The sequence below is a fragment of the Syngnathus scovelli genome, chromosome 4 (genome assembly GCF_024217435.2).
Source record: "Syngnathus scovelli strain Florida chromosome 4, RoL_Ssco_1.2, whole genome shotgun sequence".
Classification (NCBI taxonomy): Eukaryota; Metazoa; Chordata; class Actinopteri; order Syngnathiformes; family Syngnathidae; genus Syngnathus; species Syngnathus scovelli.
Genome location: NC_090850.1, coordinates 11751960 through 11771305, shown reverse-complemented (window position 1 = coordinate 11771305; position 19346 = coordinate 11751960). Strand labels below are relative to the sequence as shown.

The 19346-nt window shown below is 38.8% G+C and overlaps 1 protein-coding gene across 1 annotated transcript; it reads right to left on the bottom strand.

Annotated features, from left to right (window-relative positions):
- Positions 1 to 11996: 11996 nt before the first annotated feature.
- Positions 11997 to 16608, bottom strand: psmd14 (proteasome 26S subunit, non-ATPase 14). The gene is made up of 11 exons (XM_049718568.2): positions 16462 to 16608; positions 15679 to 15734; positions 15487 to 15558; positions 14975 to 15094; positions 14198 to 14268; positions 13624 to 13774; positions 13441 to 13548; positions 13156 to 13230; positions 12767 to 12892; positions 12508 to 12570; positions 11997 to 12167 (listed from the first exon to the last, which is right to left on the bottom strand). Exons 2-11 carry the CDS (start codon positions 15724 to 15726, stop codon positions 12069 to 12071), a joined length of 933 nt encoding a protein of 310 aa, XP_049574525.1. The 5' UTR covers positions 15727 to 15734; positions 16462 to 16608; the 3' UTR covers positions 11997 to 12068.
- Positions 16609 to 19346: the final 2738 nt, after the last annotated feature.

Below are 19346 nucleotides of genomic sequence, written 5' to 3'. Positions count from 1 at the left end.
TGTCTTCCACATATCTGACATTTCTGCACACTGGTAAAACAAGTGCATGATGCAAATAAGGCACCCTCAAAAATGTTGGGTCAAAAACAACACAATTTGGGTTAAAAATTGGACCAACTCGGGAAGTTGAGTTAGTTTGACACAAAATGAAGTCACGTCCGTTCTTCCACCGAGAAGAAATCTGGAAATCTGCGCTTGTGCAGAATTGCAGAAAAGCCAGCGTGAAAGAAGATGTAAATATTTGTGCACACAAAGTAGACAAGAATGGTGCAATTTGGGAGCATGACTTGAATTCCTGAGCTGGGAAGTCTCGGTATCAGATTTACTGAGTCTTTTGTTAAAACATCTGGTAGGCCGCCTGGTGTATATCATGGGGATTCTCTATAATGCTCGCTGTGCTGTTTGACTTACTCGGAAAATTTGTACTACAACAAAAATTATGTGCGGTTTGGTTGTTTTCTCTGTGATTCTTGTTTAAACTCGTTGAAATTGTGGATGAAAAATCTGATCCGACACTCAGAGGGCATTTTTTTTAGGAGGGGGGGTCACTCACACTGTGCATTTTCCTTACAGTATTACATAACGTAGAATGATGGCAGCTGTTATGATAGTTTGGATAGATGGTTTGAATGTAATATTCGTTTCATGGAAGTAAAGTATTTGATTGATACATAATGACTGGAGATGGTGGAAATGACATTCTTTTAGGTCTTTAGGGTAACCTGAAAAAAATGGCATCTGTTTAATAGGTTATCCAAAATAAACAGTAGAACAGTTGCAATGTCTTTTTTTGTGACAAATACAATGACAAATTTTGCTTTGTGCACTCGGACACGTTCAGACATGCTGACAGAGCAAGGAAACTTCCCCAAACTGTTACTATGTAATGGTTGCAGGTTGTCCAAGCTGAATGATTAAGACTCAGGAGAAACTAAGGGGTCTGTGTATTTATGATCAGTTATGTAACAACAGTAGTAACAAGATTATAGAATTATTATGGAAAATTGTTGGCTATTTGACAATCGCAAGCCATAGTTTTGGTGTGCCACCCTGAGAAGTTACTTGTCTCCATCTGGCCACCCTTATGAAAAATTGCTAGTAGCGCCCCTGCCATTTAGCATTTAGTTGTCAAGCCAACGTCGTCCTGGGCGCACTAGTAGAATGCATTTTTCCACTTCTGTTTGACACTTACACAACTTCGTGGGACGGCTTTGCCATACTACCTACCATTTTGATGCTACTAGTAGGGCCCAGGAATCTACTAGTTGAGCTTCATAGTCCGGACCAGTAGTTCTGGCTTAAAGTTTAATATACTCGTAGGCCATAATGACACAAGAGTGAGGAAAAATGCTACTCGTTTCTATGTTTACGTAATGGTGAGAAAGAGTGTACTAGTGCATGGAGTTTAACCTGGACAGCTCGATTTTTAAGCCTAAAAAAAACAAAAAAAAACTACATTGAATGCAAAGAGCCAGCGAGTGACTATTTATGAGGTTGAGAAGCCTATTTTGAGGCAGTCAGTATTCTCGCTGCTTCTTGTCATCTCTTTCATTTGATGCAGTCTGGATTTTAGGTGCAGGATGTGAAGAGCATTTGTTTGTGTGCTGACTGACGACAAAGGCTAGAGGTCTCCGTGAGCAGGCGCACCGGCGCTCTGATGAGGTACTTTCCCAAAGATTCCGCAACACCGTGCTACAATGCCTAGTTACCATGGAAACATGATTGGGTCGGGCCATTTGGGAAGTGACAGCAGATGATGGGGAGTACAATCAGCACATTTGACTCTTGAAGCCTCTTTTTGATCAAAGGTCAGAGTTATTGGTTTGCAATTGTTTTGATTTCAAAAGTACAGTGCTCGCTCAATTTGCTCTGGTAGCAAATTAATGTTGACCATCGAAATAAAGTAAAATGTCATTTGTTACCATTTCAGCCCTACATAAAAAAAATCCTAATGAAAAAGAATAACTACAAGTCACACAATAATATTTAAATAAAAATATTTAACGACAATGTAGAGAAATTATAAAACAGAAATAATAACACCACTGAAGGCCAAAGTGCACACAGCAGAGGGAGTAGCACAATGTCCAAAGTGATGCAAAAAATGTGTTAAAAATGGTTAATTCTGTGTATTCTATTTATTTTGTTAAAGCATATGTGTACAAAGTACAATGTCATAGAGGGCTACTTTTCACATTAAAAAATATATCACAAATAATTTTGATGGGTTTTCTTTGTTTTTTGGGGTGAGGTTGCTGGAACAGACAAATAGCATTTTTATTTATTTCAATGAGGAAAGATGATTTCAAATTCGAGTGTTTTTAATTACCGGGGTTGTTCGTGATACAAACTAAATTAAACAAGGCACCATTGTTATTTTTTTTTTCTGTGGTCATGTCTGGACATGCAGCTGTGCAGCCATGCAAGTAATTCTTTTATTTGGAACAGTTTGTAGTGTTGGACCAGAAAAGGTGTCCTACTGAAAGCTCATTCTTCAAAACAAAAGCAAGGCCAATTTGGACTGTAATTTAGAAGATTTAGCTGCTCCCTGTGCGAGTAAGGATATGGACATCTTGTAAGCATGACCTTAATGATGTAAAACATGTGTTAGCGTTTTTGTTGTACAATGGGGAGCAAAAGAGCCCTTTAAAAGAAAACGTGTTTCATTGTACTCCATGTGCTGGTTGTTTAACCTTTGCTGACCACGGCCAGACCACAGAATAAATGAAACCAATGTAGACAGGAGGTACCAGCCCATTCCTTTGGGATGCATTCACTGTTTTTTCAACAGTTTTATCACTCCCAATGATTACAAAAGATATGAAAATGTCTGTGGTATATTTCTTGCGCCTCATCTTCTGACTTTAGCTGTAATTGTCCCTGCTGGGTTAGAAGCAACCCAAAATGGTTCAGTGATTATCAAACAAAGTGCTGTTCGAGATGAACAGGTGTGCTGTGGGAATTATTTTGACCCCAAAAAAATTCCCACAAAAAACAGCTTGTTGTTAAAGTACACACTGGTGTGAAACATCTCGCTGAGAGTGCTAATTCCCTCAGCACACGTACACACGTAAAAACAAGAACATTTTAATGTATTATAATTATTGTTCCCTTTAAATTTGTTTTGCACTGAGATTGGCTGGCAACCAATTCAGGGTGTCCCCCGCCTACTGTCCAAAGACTTCTGGGATAGGCTCCAGCACCCCCGCAACCCTCGTGAGGAGAAGCGGTTCAAAAAATGGATAGATGGAAATTTGCCTTACACACTCACTTTTCAGGTAATGTGGGGAATATGATTAACTGACCATCTCCTGTCACCATTAGTCGAACGTCACTATTACTCACTTGATCCTGTCTAGACGACATAAGCATGTCAACATACCTGTGAAGTGGGTGGAGGGAACAGAGGAGGGGGGCACCTGTCTCATCTCAGGTGAAGTCAGTCTTATTTCGGGAATTGAATACATTGACTTAGTGACTCAGGGTGAAAATTGCCTTTTGAGTTCCTCCCTACTGATGGTTAAAGGTTCTCTATACGACTGTGTCTAACCAGTTTCATTGAAGAAAGCCACACTGTCGGAAAGCTCTGCAAAAGTACAAAAACACGCAGACTCTCCCCCAATGCAGACACCTCAGCAAACACAGTCTGTGACCGACGTTTGTTCCCGAACATTTCCGTGTTGCATGGCTCTTGTAAACGAAGCCTGAGTTGTCCAAACACACCAGCTCTTCATGCTCACCGTCATCTTGCAGACATACTCGTGTCAGCGTTCTGTTTTAACACCACTGCTCCATCGCACCTGGCTGGGCAGACTTGAATCACAGGGTGGGGAATGATGATGGATGGATGAAGAGCGGGTGCACTGAGTGAAGCATAGGTCACAGTTCGCACCCACACAATGATTTACCAGTGGCTAGCTGGAGGAGTGGAATGGCACTGGTTCAGTTTTGGTAAGGAGGTGACGATGTGGGCACTGCAAATGTGCAAAGGCTTTATCATCAAGTGCCAGTGCTGATGCTAAACACGCAATATAAACTACTCAAGTTTGGGAATTTGGGCTTTGGGGTGGAATTTCAGCTGCACAATCGTTTTTACAGGTGAACTTCATTTGAACTTCTCTAAACAAATGTTTCTCTTTTCTTGTCCACTTCTCTTCCTTTCTGTGACTCTTCCAGTCTCAGTCTATAGTATCTGTTTCAGGCTGCTGATGACATTGATTCAACTTTTTTGGGGGGTGTAGAAAACAAGGGGCAATTTGACACCTTTGTTTAACGTTTTTTCACGCTGTAAAAGCCAAGGCTGAATGCTTGGCCACCTTTTAGTTTAAAATATATACAAGTTGTATTCAAAATCTTAAACATAAGAACAACCTTAAAAAGTTTCTGCATCACTATAACTGGGGTCAAACTATGGAACAATCTAAGTGAGGAACTCAAGCAAAGTCCAAATATCCACCAGTTTAAAAGAATGTACAAAAATATGTTGTTTAGCGGGTACAAAGGCTAAAAGTGCCAAAGGGCTACACACAAGTAAAAATGAAACAGAAAAATAAGTGTGAAAGTGTATCTACTTGTGTTCTGTTGTAGAATTACAGTATATGTTGAATCATTGGTTTAATGGATAAAGTGAGAAAGGGGTAGGAATCTAAAAAGCTATGCTTCTTCCTACTCCTTTTCGAGCATTCTTTATTGATTTATTTACTTATGTATTATTATTATTATTTATTTATGTATTTTTTTCTGTTTGTTGGTTTATATTTTTGTTTGTTATTTGTATGGACTTATATGTGGCACTTTAGAGTGTGATTTGTTTTGTTTTTTCTTTTTTGTTTTGGATGTTCGAAATAAAGATATCAATCAATCAATCAATAATGATTCAGATGACAAGAGAAAGTATGCATGAGTGGATGCTCATAGAAAAGAGTTACTACGTTAAAGGACGTTCCTTTGAGAGCGAAAAACTTTAAATCACTAGGAGTTGGACATATTTATGAAGCTTTTCCACAAATTAAGGCGTTCGTGTCTGAATGTTATGCGAGACATTTTTATGGATGTCTTGCGAAATAACATGTGAATCATCCCGACAACGCTCTGTGATAATTATACGAAATGGACTAGAGACTAAATCAAAGTATATTATAGTCATCAGACCATCATCATAGCCATATGATGGGTTTAATATATTGGCCGTGTGCAGTAGTAAGGTCTGTCAAGCATGGAAACAAATCATGTTTTGGCTCCAAGTGTTGCCGTTACATCCCGGCAGGCAGGCTCATCAAATAACAACTTCACATGGGTGAGATTATTAACACTCTCTCACCATCCCGTCCGTGTTCCTCTCCACTACCTTATTTGGTCTCAGTCTCTCCTCTATTTTGGGCTTCATTTCAGACTAAGTGCTGTAGTCTTGTTTTCTAAAGGAAATGCCAAAATGTTGGAATCTACAAGAAGCTAAATACAGCCACACAACAGTTTCAACCAGTGGTGTCCAAAATGGGGCCTGGGGCCGTTTGGAGGCCGCCATCCATTCTAGTAGGAATCCTGAAAAATCCTAAACTTGATTTTTAGAACATTGTGTATTAAAAATCGGATTGTTTGATGAATTCTATTTAGTTTCCTAAATAGATTTAAGGTGAAGAAGGTCAAAGTGGCCATTGCATCCTTGCATAAGCAGCCTTCAGAGGCAAACGTATGTATGGACGCCCCTGGTTTAAGCCTACCGAAAGGTGACTGCCTGCAGTTTTGTTTACGCAGATGCATAGTTACCGTTGGGCTCATTAGATCACACTTCAACAATCACGTTCATGTTGGTCGTGACTCACATTCGTGTCAATGCAGTTATAAAAAAGCAGACGCAAACTGTGAGATGATTCATAGTGTGCGGAGCACACTGACACTATTGCATTACATTATTTCCCAGCAGAATGCTTTTGAGCATGGAGAAAACATTAGGAATGTGCAAAACGGAGAGTTAAGTTACAAGTCTAAGGGAGCACGCAATGATCAAGAAATGATCTGGCACCAAAGCAGCAGTAGTTGGGTGTGTGCGACCTTGTATGTCATTACTCAGTTGTTCCCGTAAGTGTCCGATCGGTGCTGTGTTTATGAGAAATTTAAAGAATCCAGTTAACATCGTTGCTTGAAAAGTCACAAAGGAGTTGTTGAGCCTAACTCAGTCAGACTTGCATGAAGCAAAGATGACCCCTGACTCATAACCCGGGTCAGCCACACTGCAAATCATCAACTGAGGCTCACCCGGCAACTCTGACAATGTTAAATTGTTCATGATCCCAAGGGACACACATGATAACCTCATGCATGTACATATATGAAATCTGATATTTGAAAAATCTACTTAAGTAGAGTAACAAAATATTTGAAACTTCTTACATCCAAGTGCATGAGTTTTCTGGAACAACTTCACATTTGCACATTCTAGAGGTTTAAGCAATATGTTGTTAGGCCTTCATCTGGCTAGCTGACAAGTGTGAGCCAACAGTTTGTGTGATATGTACATACAGGTTAAGAAAAAAATGGCATAGCAGTGATTAACTGCCAAGATGTATGCTGGCCCTGAAATGCACATACCAGGTTGAACTCTACTTGAACTAAACACTCAGGCGGCTTTTTAAAAATGTGTACGTTTTGGAAGGATGTTCACCCATAGCCCATCATGAATCACGTTTAGCATATTTTTTTCTCTCAGTGCGAGCACTATGTAGATTTTTTGTCATTGTGGCAAGTTTTTGAAATTGTACGGATATTACATATAACTGACATTAAACACGATTTACACTGTAGTTAAGTGCATTTTCTTGTCTGTACTTTTTCTTTTGACTTGCATGAAGCAGTTGAGTCAGTGCTTGTTTTCATTTTACACAAGTGCTGTATCATTAGTTCTACTTAAGTACCGAGTGTGAGTGCATCTAATAGTAATTAATGTATGAAACCCGAACATGAAAAATAGGAACTAAGACTTTCATCTGAGTGATACAAGAACAACAAAAAGGCAATGGTGGGATAACCTGAACATATCATTCATGTCATCAATAACTTTGCCAAACAAAAATGTATTTTGTCATGGATAGGTACCAAACCTAAACATATATAAAATTACCCATTGACTCCACAAGATGGAAGCAAAGTGCTACTTTTGTCTAACTGAAACTCCTCAACTCACTAAAGCATTCAGGAGTTCGTTGGGATGAAGAGGGCAGCAAAGCACTAGTTTTGTCTTAATGAAGCACTACAAGATGGCACCAAAGTATTACATGACTATTATTTGACTAACATACGATAGGTCCAAAATAATCCAACAAATTAATGCTACCACTCAGACCGCATAACAACATTTGTTTGATAAAAATAATATACCTTTTTTTTTTTTGCCAATCTAATGTGGATCACAGACTCACTTCTTGTTAACTAAATCCCCTAGTCCCTCTGCTAAGGTAAGAACATTTGGGCCGGTGACATCATGTTTCCGAAACCATGGGAATAAAATTTGCAAGAGGGGTGGAAATGTGGTCCTGGGCAACGGGAAACATCACAATATCACACGTGTTACTGTCATTACTGGTCATCGAGTGTGAAAGCTGCAATAGTGGAAACGATCAGAGAGCAAGCGAGAGAAAACATATTAAGAGCTCTTGAGGGAAACTAAGTAAGTGGATTATATGAATTGCAATTGAAGTTATGAATGGAAAACTGTTTGAACATTTAATTGATATCCATCTCACTCAATCCAACACATGAGGAGAGCAACTGGTGCTGTCTGAGTAATATTTATTCCATTACCCTGTGACATTTATACATATTACTAGGACACTACGATGTGAACTCTAATTGCATACATTGCATATACAGAAACCAAGTTACTGTTTACCCCACCCCATATTTTTTTCTGCTCATCATGCATACTGCTACCTGTACTTTCAATTTGAGCCATTTTATTAACCTCTTGTTCATCTTTCAATGTTCTTCCCCAACTAATTGTAAGACTCTGCAACATCTGTTAAACTTGTATTCATTCCAATATCAATACGGTATTTGAAAAGTTAGTGAAGGATATTGTATCTCAGTGCTGCATCTGTTTTTAGTCTGTTTTGAACATTTTATTCACCATGCGCAATGTGGTCATGTATTATGTAATAGTCTATTGTCTATGTATTTGCTTTTTTTGTTTTTTCCTGGACTGTCGGCAGTTAGACATTCTATTAAACTTCCCCCCCCACTACTACCATATACCAGCCACTTGTAGGCTTTGGCTTTCCATAAAAAAATTCCTTTTTTTTTTTTCCAACCATCAATATCTATGATGAAACGTTCAGTTTTGAAGCAAAACATCAGTGAGGAGGTGCTAGCGGGAAGCGGAGGGCTGACATGTTTATCTGTACTTTGGATGATAAGTGTTTCTGCCAAATTCTTATGTTGCATTGACTGTCCGGTGAGATAGGGAGCATATGGCCACATTGCAACATAACAATTTCAAAAACTGCTGATGCAGTTCCCCACGTATGGCTACACTGGTCCGTTTTGTTATAGCAGATTTACACAATTGGATTGAAAGCTTTGAAAACAATTGGACACTGTTTCCTTTTCCGGGAATCAGCAGATTGGGATTGAGTGCAAGAGAGTTCCGTAGTCACATTGCTGTTGTCACAAACTACCAACGCAGCATTTTTTTTTTCTTTTTACATAGATGCTCTACTTGAGTTATACAGGGAAGATTGCACTCATTTACATCTTAAACTCTGTGAAATGCAAATGGAAGATCTAAAAACTTGACACACCACAGAAAAGAGAGTTAACAACCTAAATGCTAAAGCAGAATTATTTTTTTTAAAAATCTAGTAAACATCATGCTGTGGTTGTGTCTGCTGAATGTGCTGAAATGATGCCCTGCTCAACTTTCAACCAATCATCATTTCTACAACCTGGAAAATCAAATGCTAATTTTTTATACCTGCACAAAACATACATGCTTGAGAAATGCAATTGACAAAAACAGAAGTGTTCAAGGAAAGTTATATCAAATGCTGAAAAAACTTTTTTTGTGCAAATGTACCCTCCTGCGAGGAAACTCGAGAACTGATGTGTCTGATTTATAATCTTCCAAAACTGTCATATCAGAGCCACTTCAGGGCTTCAATCCCCATCTGGGACTTGTCAGATATTGCTGCTGGTAGGTACCAAGTGCTCTTCAGCTCTGCCCAGTGTTTAGTAAAGATGTGTTTTTTTCCCCCAGCTCAGGCAAAAGAGCAGAACGAGGAAAAGCTTGGGAGGTTTCCTCCGACACAAGGAGGGAGTTTGATACAACACAGCTGGCCAGCAAAATTTCTTTTCACTAACAATGTCCAAATGATCCACATTATCTCTGCCTCACCACGTTAAATTGGCTTCAAAGAATGGTCAACTGTTGAAGCAAAGCAAGTGGTCTGTGGAAATCGAGCAAATATGGAATGCTCGACGAGTGGCTTGCTGGTTCGTAGGGACGCTCTTACCAGAGGTTCAACCGCGCATGTGAAAACATTTGTTCTTTGTAAACAATGACGCTCACCCTGCACACACAGAATGGCACGGTTAGTGGCGTAGAGAAAGTCACGCATCTCAATATTAATCAATGTTTACAACCTAAAATAAATTGTCTGAAATAATTTCCAACAATTTATTCTCTCCAACAATCAATAGCTTGGTAGACAGAATTAGTGAGCTATTCTTTAAAAAAGCAGTTTCAAGGTATTTATTGATACTTCCAGCAGATGTTTACTGCCAAACTAAACAAAACTAAACAAATCCATGTGTATTTAAAACGGCCTTGTAGCTTAGCTTTCAAGTCTGTCAACTTGATGCTACATAACCCTTTAAGCAACAGGTAAACTGTAAGTGTGTGCGTATATATTTACACATTTTGATTAGTAATGCCTAAAGAAATAAAATAGAGATCATTTATAAGAAGAAAGTGGGATTCAGGTTTCAGTGTCTTGCTCAAGGACACTTTGACATGGTCACCATGGTTGTTTTATTAATATTATATATATTTATCGACATTATGGAGTCCACCAATTCTAAATTTTGGGGATGGAGTGGGGTTGGAATGGATAAATGGCATCTCTATTCCAATGTGGGGAAATATTTGGCATTAGAGGGCTAATTAAACTTATATCTCAAGGCATCATATTAGAAATGGGACTGTTTCTGGAAGCAATCACAATTACACCCACAGTGCCAGAACACTGACCCTTAATGACATTGACATTTTCCCATCAACTGAGCAAAATTTGTCAGTACAGGTCGACAGTCAATCACAGGGAACATAGTATGTCACCAAACAAGCATTCACATTCATACCGCTCGTCATTGAGTGGGAACTAAACCCACGCTGTTTGCTGGGAAATCAGAAGCATTTTCTGTTTTTACTGGATCTGACCATAGTACATGGTTTGTGACGGACGACCCTGGGGTTTCCTGCTTCAATACAGCAATCACTCAGAAAATATAGTATATATGTTCCCAGAATGGATCCCTGCAGCTCTCTGAGGAACACGTCATATCACACCATGGATTCAATCCAACAGGTAATTCAGAACCGTTTAGCAAACTTCAGACTGAAATCAAACATCTGCGTTTATTTAAGAGTGACTAATCATGTGGCAATCAATCATCAGTCACTTTGAGTATTTCAAGGTATTCCGGTAGATTACCTCATATTCTGCATTGTTAGACTCCCGGACAGTTTCCATAATGATCGTTTATCTTGATTTACCTACAAAGTCCATTTCTGGCTGCTGCCTGGCCTACCAGAATGACAAAATGGTGGCGTATCCACTGTAAAAATAGGTAGATAGCTATTTTGTTTGCAGGTTATTAAAGCCATTGGGTATTATCAGTATATTTTGGGGATAGTTTTGTAGGAAACCAAATGGAAGGGTAATCTTGAATCTGAATGTTGCTGTTTTTGCAATTCTTTCAAAGTGAATTGTTACCATACAATTTGTGCCTTCTATCTATTCGGCCACCTTGAGAAAACAGAAAAGAACGATTCTCTATTTTGACTTGTTTTCTTTGGTGATATTTTCTAAAGAGAGGCCTGTCTCACTGTTTGAAATTTAATTAAAGAAACACTGCTAAATATACAAGTATAAGTTACATAAAATACACATCCAGATGCTTAGCAGAAACAATACAGCCAAGAAAAGTGCTACGAAATGAAGAGAATAGACTGTTGGGAAAAAAAACACCACCATTTTATGGAACTCATATTCGCATCTTTTGGAATGCAGTTTAGTGTTTCTGATAGTGCTTAGGTCAGGAGAAAAGGCTTTGCTACAGTGCATTAGTTGTTATGAGGCGCTTTACTATCCAAATAAAATAAGCTAAGTACGACATTTTAAAAGGCTCAGTCAAGAAGAGTTTGTTCTGGAACAAAAACGATGTAACCGTAAAACCCTTTTGTTAATGATAGCCACATTTGTGAGGACATAGTGGAAAGGGAGAACACAGCACATGGAGTGTGTTCTTGTTTCTGACAGACATCTGGTAAACTCTCATGGATTGTATTGGGAAACCGTGATCACCCTTTGGGAATTTATGGTGTTGGGTTCTCCTTGCCGGAATCATATTGGAGGGGTGTGAGAACTTGACTGTTAATGGTAGCCGTGTGCCTCTGGCTTGAAAATTAATTCAAGACTTGTTTAGTTTAATTGTTACTCACACTTATTGGAATTCCCCATCATTCTACCAAGGGGACAGTAAAATGACCACATGGTTATGATGGTTGGCACAATTTATATTTAAGTCTTGGTTTGTTAGTAGTGTTTCATTATGATTTATTTGTATATTAGTATCCAAAGAAGACCCTAATAGTGGGATTAATTAGTATCTACATTTTTATTCAGGAGCATAAAATGAAAATGGGTTTGAAAGAAAACTACAACCTGTTAGGCACACGGAAAAAAACTCTTCAAACGTCCTTCAAAGGAGAATGAAGGCAGGCATAATTTCGTACATAACATTTATTTAATATAAAAGGAAATGGTTGCAATATTAACAGATATAAACAGGAGTCATCACTGAAAAACGACGGTATCCAACATGGCAGCGAGGCACTGAACGATGTTAGATGTCATCAACACATCTACGTGCTCCTCCAAGTGCCTTTTTGGATCCTGCAAGAGATGGAAAGGGAGAGAAGGAATTATTTCTTACAAAAAAACTCAGAGGCAATGAGTCACATTCTACATCATGCAATTGAATGTCATTCACAAATTAGTTGAGAGATTGCTTTCAAATGAGACTACTGCACGTGTTGTCCTAATATGCACTACTCACAAAAGTTAGGCTTTCAAGTGACGTTTCAGAATTTCAAAACCGTGTTGTACAGGATTGTTAGAAAATTAGGGACCATTACGACCCGAATCAAATCAACATGCACCTCAGAAGCCTATTTAATATTGGAGTGACATAATAACTAGATGCAAATGGTTTATGAAGAAGTGTAAATGTTACCTGTTTTCCAACATTCTTGATGGCCAGCTGTTCTGGTGTCATTTTGTCCTCTTCTTCCACAGCCTGGGATGGAAACGCAACAGTGACACGAACTTGCTTAGCAATGCGTCCATTCTCCGTGTGTGTTGGTGTTAAAAATCATGACATTTCTATTTTGCATTGTAACGATTAAGATAATATTGATTTTGTTTTGCAGGGTATTTTGCAATCAGTGCTATTTAATTCGTATTGTACAAATTGCAGACAAAAGGATTGCTACCTTGTTGTAGTTCTTAGCGAGCTCCAACATTTCCTTGACGATGGTCTCATTGAGTTTGCAGTGCTCGCTGTAATCCTGCAGGGTGAGACCTTCCATCCAACTTTTCTTATGCAAGTTGAGGAGCATCTACAGGAAAGTCAGTCATGATTCTCATGGTCGTAGCAGAACATTAATACGGTGAAACCTCGCTTAATTATATTGCAGCATAATTCCATCTATCCATTCCAGAAAATAAAGTAGAGGATTGAAAAAATGTTGTTCTTGGCTTTTCCCACCCAACTCCAGTAATAGTCGTTCCCATTGCAGATTTGTACTACTTATTACCAGTGGGACTGGAACATATACCAGCAATAATAGGACCTTCATAAAGAAAGATGAGTGAGTCTTACCTTTTGCTCCAACTCATTTTTCCTGTAATTAATGGTGATTGAGTAGTAATGTCTGTTCAGTCCATGAATCAGAGCCTATGATTTGGGAAAACCTGCCATTAATAAGTATACTGCAGAAACAGAAATTAAAAATATCAATATTTTATAATTAACTAAAAATAAACTAAACTCAGGAATACTAATCTTGCAGAAAGTGTTGACTCATTTACTAGTATCAATTCTGATTAGGTTTTATTAGAACAAAAATACTGTAATAAATTAATTTGATTGTATGTGTCCCATTACCTGGATTGAGGGTTTGTTGAGATGACCCAGATTTGATGTGGTTTGTCTTGGCTCATGACCCAACACCATCATATTGGCATTGATCAGTCTGAAGGCATCAATGACAACCTGTAGCGGAAACGACGTTAGGGGAGTAGATTTTATAATGACTCGTTGCATAAAGCTCCTAAAATGCATACCCACCTTTCCTTTGACACTTTGGATAGGATCTACCACCACAGCTACCGCTCGCTCCGACAGCGCCTCAAAGCTCTGCTGCGTGTTGATGTCCACCCCGGACAACCAGCAACCAAAACCAGGATGGCTGTGATACCAACCCACAACCATCTCGGGCCTGGTGAACAGTTAGCGGTTAATGCGTGTAGATAAATAAAAACAGTTTGTGAACCTCCGCTTATCATGGTGAACCAGACCGTGTGATAGAAAGCAAATAATACTTTTATCGCTCCTGCACAATCTTATTAAACTGATGAATGTCTGCTTGCACGATGCTTACATACTGCAAAATGCCATGGACGGGCAAACAGAAATTTGCAAAGATGTTGCATAATTATCAAACAACAGCAACTTAAAGCAACAATGAGCAGCAAGACATGAATTTTCACTGTCCATGGCAGGACTCAGTCCCATCCCCCTGAGGAGGTCTGCCATATACAACAATATTGGCCTGGCAGACCGACCAGCTAATTCTTTAGTACTACATAGAAACACTGAAAAAGGGACAATTCTTAGGCACTGCCAGTGTACAATGTTTTACCTGCCCGTCTGCTTCAACATGTCCAACATCTTAGCTTGGAAGACAGGGTCCACTGCCTCAACACTCACACCCTGTGAAGCAACACATAGTTCGACACGTTAACACTTCTGGTACATAAAATAGAACTTACAAAGTGAATATTTATTCAATATCTCACTACTGGTCTGATTATTATGAATGAAAACTTATGCTTAAATGGCTTTAAGACACACAATTTTGAACAATTGATAGTGCGATAAATTATCTTGATAATTAGGACAAAGTGGACCTTAAACTGGAAATCATGATATTGAAAGCTCAAACAGATTGCCAAAGCCTAGCTTCTTCCATTTCTTGTATTTCCAGCTTCTGGTTTTGTACTTTCCAGCAGTTGGTTGCCATGTGGCACCAGGCTGCCTCTCACTGGTCAGTCTTGGTACAACGGCAGATTTGGTTATCCATATGATGTGCTGTGGTGGTTTTCTGACACGCAATCCATTTGCTTCGCATGTCCACCCTTATCCACTAACAACTCATTCACTATATTGTCCCACACTATAAGGAGCACTATAGAGTACTGCCCAATTCTGACAGTCAGATCGCCGCATATGACATGACCACCATACCTGTCATTGGCATTAAGATCTCCGACTATTTACACTTTATAATGGTGAGAATTTGACCAAGAAACAATAAACTCCATTTCCATTATTTATTTTGTTTATAAATTGGAACAAATTGGACATCCGAGGTAGTTATTACAACCCTTAATTAAGATTAAAAATAAATGAAACATACCGTTCCAGACTGGGGCATGGCAAACACATCAATCACTCGCACTGTGTAGTCGTCAACAAATTCTCCCAGCATCAATCCCATGACTTCCATTGGTACACCCGCACGCCCATGCTTTAACATCTAACAAGGGAAGACAATTGAGGTTACACACAAGTATACAATGTTGTAATATATTCAGCTATGAGGTGGACTTGAGTGATTTTTAAAAAATATCAAATTAAAAAAATGTCCTCCTCAATATTGCGATTAGAATTTAATATGCAATTATTATTTAAGAAATACAAGCAATAAATGAATCTGTATGTTCACTTGAGAAAAAAATGCTTTTTTTTTTTATTTGCCAAAATATTTTAAAAAAAGACATTCTAGGGCTGTAATTTTAACATCATGCTATTTTTGCTCATGATTATCATACCATCAAATAATTAACTCTAGCATACATCCACATTATGAGCATGGACACAGAATGAATAAAACTCATAGGTCAAGGTTCTTCTGGAACTGGAGTGTACCTTGAGCAATGCCAATGATGAAATATAGACTTGCTCTGCTGTGTCCACAGCTGGTGCATCTGTTGGGGGACCCTGAGCACGCAAAGGAGATGTGGAAATAATTCAATAAATAAAACAAAAAGCAGGTGATTGAACTAAAGTGTCATCAGAATAACTACAATTATGTTTTAATGACAATTTAGATAGTCTTACCTGGCCAAGACCTGGCATTCCACCACCAAGCCTCAAGAGACGGTCCATGTCAGAATCTGTTGACAGTGACACGTTATTTTGCTTGAGTTTTTACATAATTTGAGAGAATCACACCAAGAAAAAAAAAACAAAACATGGAAAAACAACATGAGGTAAAGCGGTCATGCAAACGAGTGGCACATTGATTAATCAACAACTAATCAATTATCAATTTAATGTATACATATTTTTGATAATTGTGAGTTGTGACCCTAGTGAGGATGAGAGGTTCATAAAATGAATGCTGGATAATATATGTCGGATTTCTGTAGTCTTCCCCAAAAATTAGACCGATTTTCTTCTTTTTTTGAGTTGAATCAGAATAAAATCAGTTTTTACTTTGGATAACAATAATCAAGATTTTCACCCATTACATTACAGTCATTGAACATGTCTGTAAAGTCAACTTCCACTTTGTAAACTCTTGAGATTAGCTGACCGCTATCATTACATAGCATTAAATTATAGCTCTATGGACAACCACGCGTTGTACTTGGAATCAAACCTTGAGGTCTTAACACAGCTTTGTAAAACACGAAAATATATTCCATTAGATCGCTCTCCCATTAAAGAAGCAAGATAACACTCCAAACGAGGCCAGGGTTCTGTTAGCATGATCATGACGCTAGCCTTGTGTTATCTTCCAAAAGAAAAATTGCAATGAATTGTTTACGATGATGCCATCATACCGAATAGCACATATAACCATACACGCGACTGCATATTTGGCCTAGATATACTTACCTTTTTGTTTTCTAGCGTTTACAGGTTGTTTTAATAAGCGATCGTGAATCGACCTGACCGGCTACCATGAATCAGCCAGAATGATGTTTAACATTGAACAACTTCCGTCGCACAATGACGTCGACAATCGCTTTAAGTGTAATTACAAAAGAAATACACACGGGTTCGCTAAAACCACATTTACTGAGGGTGCAATCCGTCCGTAACGTGCAAGAACCGATGGCGTGTTCATCCATTTTATATACAGTGGTCCTGCAGCGCTGGGGGAAGCGTATTCCCATCTGGCAGAATAATAAATGACAAGAAAATACGATTTGAACGTATAAACTCTACTAATATCCTCTCATAATAATAATTATTATAAATTAGGGTCATTCCAGAATGTCCCATTTGGGAAATTTAAAATAATCAATGCGGTAAATACAGAAACATACACTTTTTATACATTAAAAATGATACCGTAAATGTGGTAAAACCTTAATAGCTTTTAATTTCTCCTGCTATGTAATCCCTGCCCCTACTCGTTCCGATTCAAATGATGTTGAAAATCCCATTTTTTGTAGGATTTTTCTCTTCATAAATGAACAATGCAACTCCTGTAGAGTTGCAAGAATGCTGTAGAACTTGAGCTGAATTGAATTTGATTGAATTGTAATTAATTGCCGAAATGTTGAACTGTAAGAAGTGAGAGACTTGGTTTTGTAATGGTTTGAATGTGTCTAGAAATGTGGAAGGAGGATGTAAATATTTAAACGATCTCCTAATTTGGCAAAGTTAGTGTGAACAGTGAGGAATTTGGGGAATGCAAGGAATTTGTAGATTGTGGACAACATGTCCTAAAGAGTTCTGAATGAACCGAATATTTGGAATTTGGGACACCTGCTTCATTTAATGGATGTTTCCATCATGAAAAACAATTCTGTGGAAATTAAGGATTTGGGGAATGTGATTTTTTGTTTGAGTGCATTTTAATTGGTTGAGTTGAACAAGCACAGCCTCGCCAAGGAAGTTTCTGGATTTGAATCTTGGTTTTGGCCATGTGTGCAGTTTGGTATTTCGGGTCATCACGTATGGTGTGTAGGTTTTCTCCAAATCCCCCTTTACAAACAGGGCTTCACTGTATGTCTTTAGAGACCTTGAGTGATTCCTTGAGTTGAAAGCATTACTCTATCCCAAAGGAGTCACAAACCCCAAACCAGACCACACACCCAGAGCTTGTTCAATACGCTTTTTCCTTTTGTTCTTGCCGAGGAGTTACAAGTCCCACAATCCACCCAGCACTGCCACTTCCCTGCTAAAAAGTCCTCCCAGACAGGTCTGCTGGCAAACTGAGCTTTTGGCTGGGACCTACATTCCTCCCTTACGCTGCAGATGATGAAAGAGAAGAACTACTCTGCATTCCTCAGTCCCTCCTTCCCCACACCCACGGGACCTCCTGCTACCTCAATACTCAGCCGACCTGCCGAGATGAGCTTCCCTCACGTACAATTTATCACTTTCAATGACCATTTGAGCTTCACTATGGGTTAGGGTTAGGGTTAGGGTTAGGGTTAGCGTTAGGGTTAAGGTTAGGTTAAAGACTTTCAATCGTTGGATTATTTATGTTGTCTCCGACCCGCTGGTGGATGTGTCCTTACTGCATATAGTGGAAATAAACCCTACTCGGCCCAAATAGTCGGCACCAAAAGTTAACTTGTAGAACTTGCCACTAGAATTACATCGTCATCCTAGTAGTAAGGACATCGACTTTAAAGTGGTTTCAAGGAAATTGAAAAAACAAAATGATGATTTGAGTAGTTGCTGGATAGCTTTTTAATATTAGTACTAATTATCACTAATAAAAAAAAATGGGGCACACTCGTCAAACAATTCTGCGTACTTGGAAATCTGTTTTCCCTCTACTGGTACCACATTTGGCCTCCAAGTATGCATCTTTTGTAATCCATTGTATCCGTAACAGACTTTTGTAACACAATATTAGCTTCCTTGACCTTACTGATAGGTCTGAAATGCCTACTAATAATTCTGCTTCACCGATAACATGTAGTTGACTGACTACTAGTATGCCACAATTGTCCGACTACTGCTCAGAAATAACTTACAGTAGTAGAGGGTAGTTTAGTTTGCCCTTGTCATTCTACAAGGGATCTGATTTTTTTTTTTTTTTTGCTTTGTCTTACTTAATCTGGTTTTGATGTTGGCTAATGTTCCCTGAATGTGGGTTGCTTGTTGCATCTTGAAATTGAATTGATCTCTTTAAAATGCCCTTTCACTGTGACTTGGACAGGTGTGGGCGAATGGCAATACATTGATCAGGGTCAAGACAATGCAGGAAACAAGCAAAGTGTTTGCTGAATCATTATTGCTGACTGGGTTACCTCATTCAATTCGGCTCTGGACACGATTGGTTGACAGTTTGCCATTTATTCAGTTCAAAACCTATTCATGTCATTGCTCAGCAGGGAAGTCATGTCACAAGCTTTTTGTTGAAGATACCAAATTAGGCAGAGCGATTGACCTATTGGACATCGCGCCGATTGAAGTTGGCACAATGGAGAGAGAGGCATGACATTGATGTCTTTTATGTGTAAAAGATGTGTATGGAAACCACATGGGGACCTCTTCGGTCACTAAATGAACATTTGTAATCCATTACATAAACACGGAATCTTCTAAACAAAGACTGCTGCAGCCGATTATTTGATTTGGAAAGTGTGCCGCTTTCGAGGAACACGAGAGGCTTGTAACATGACACCAGCATGAAGCCGTCATCCCACCAGCCAGCAGGGAGAAGGGCGAGAAATGTGATGCTTTCAAAAGCTTCTCTACACGCAGCAGATGATTTGGGTTTACTTTTCAATGTACGCATGTAACGACACATAGAG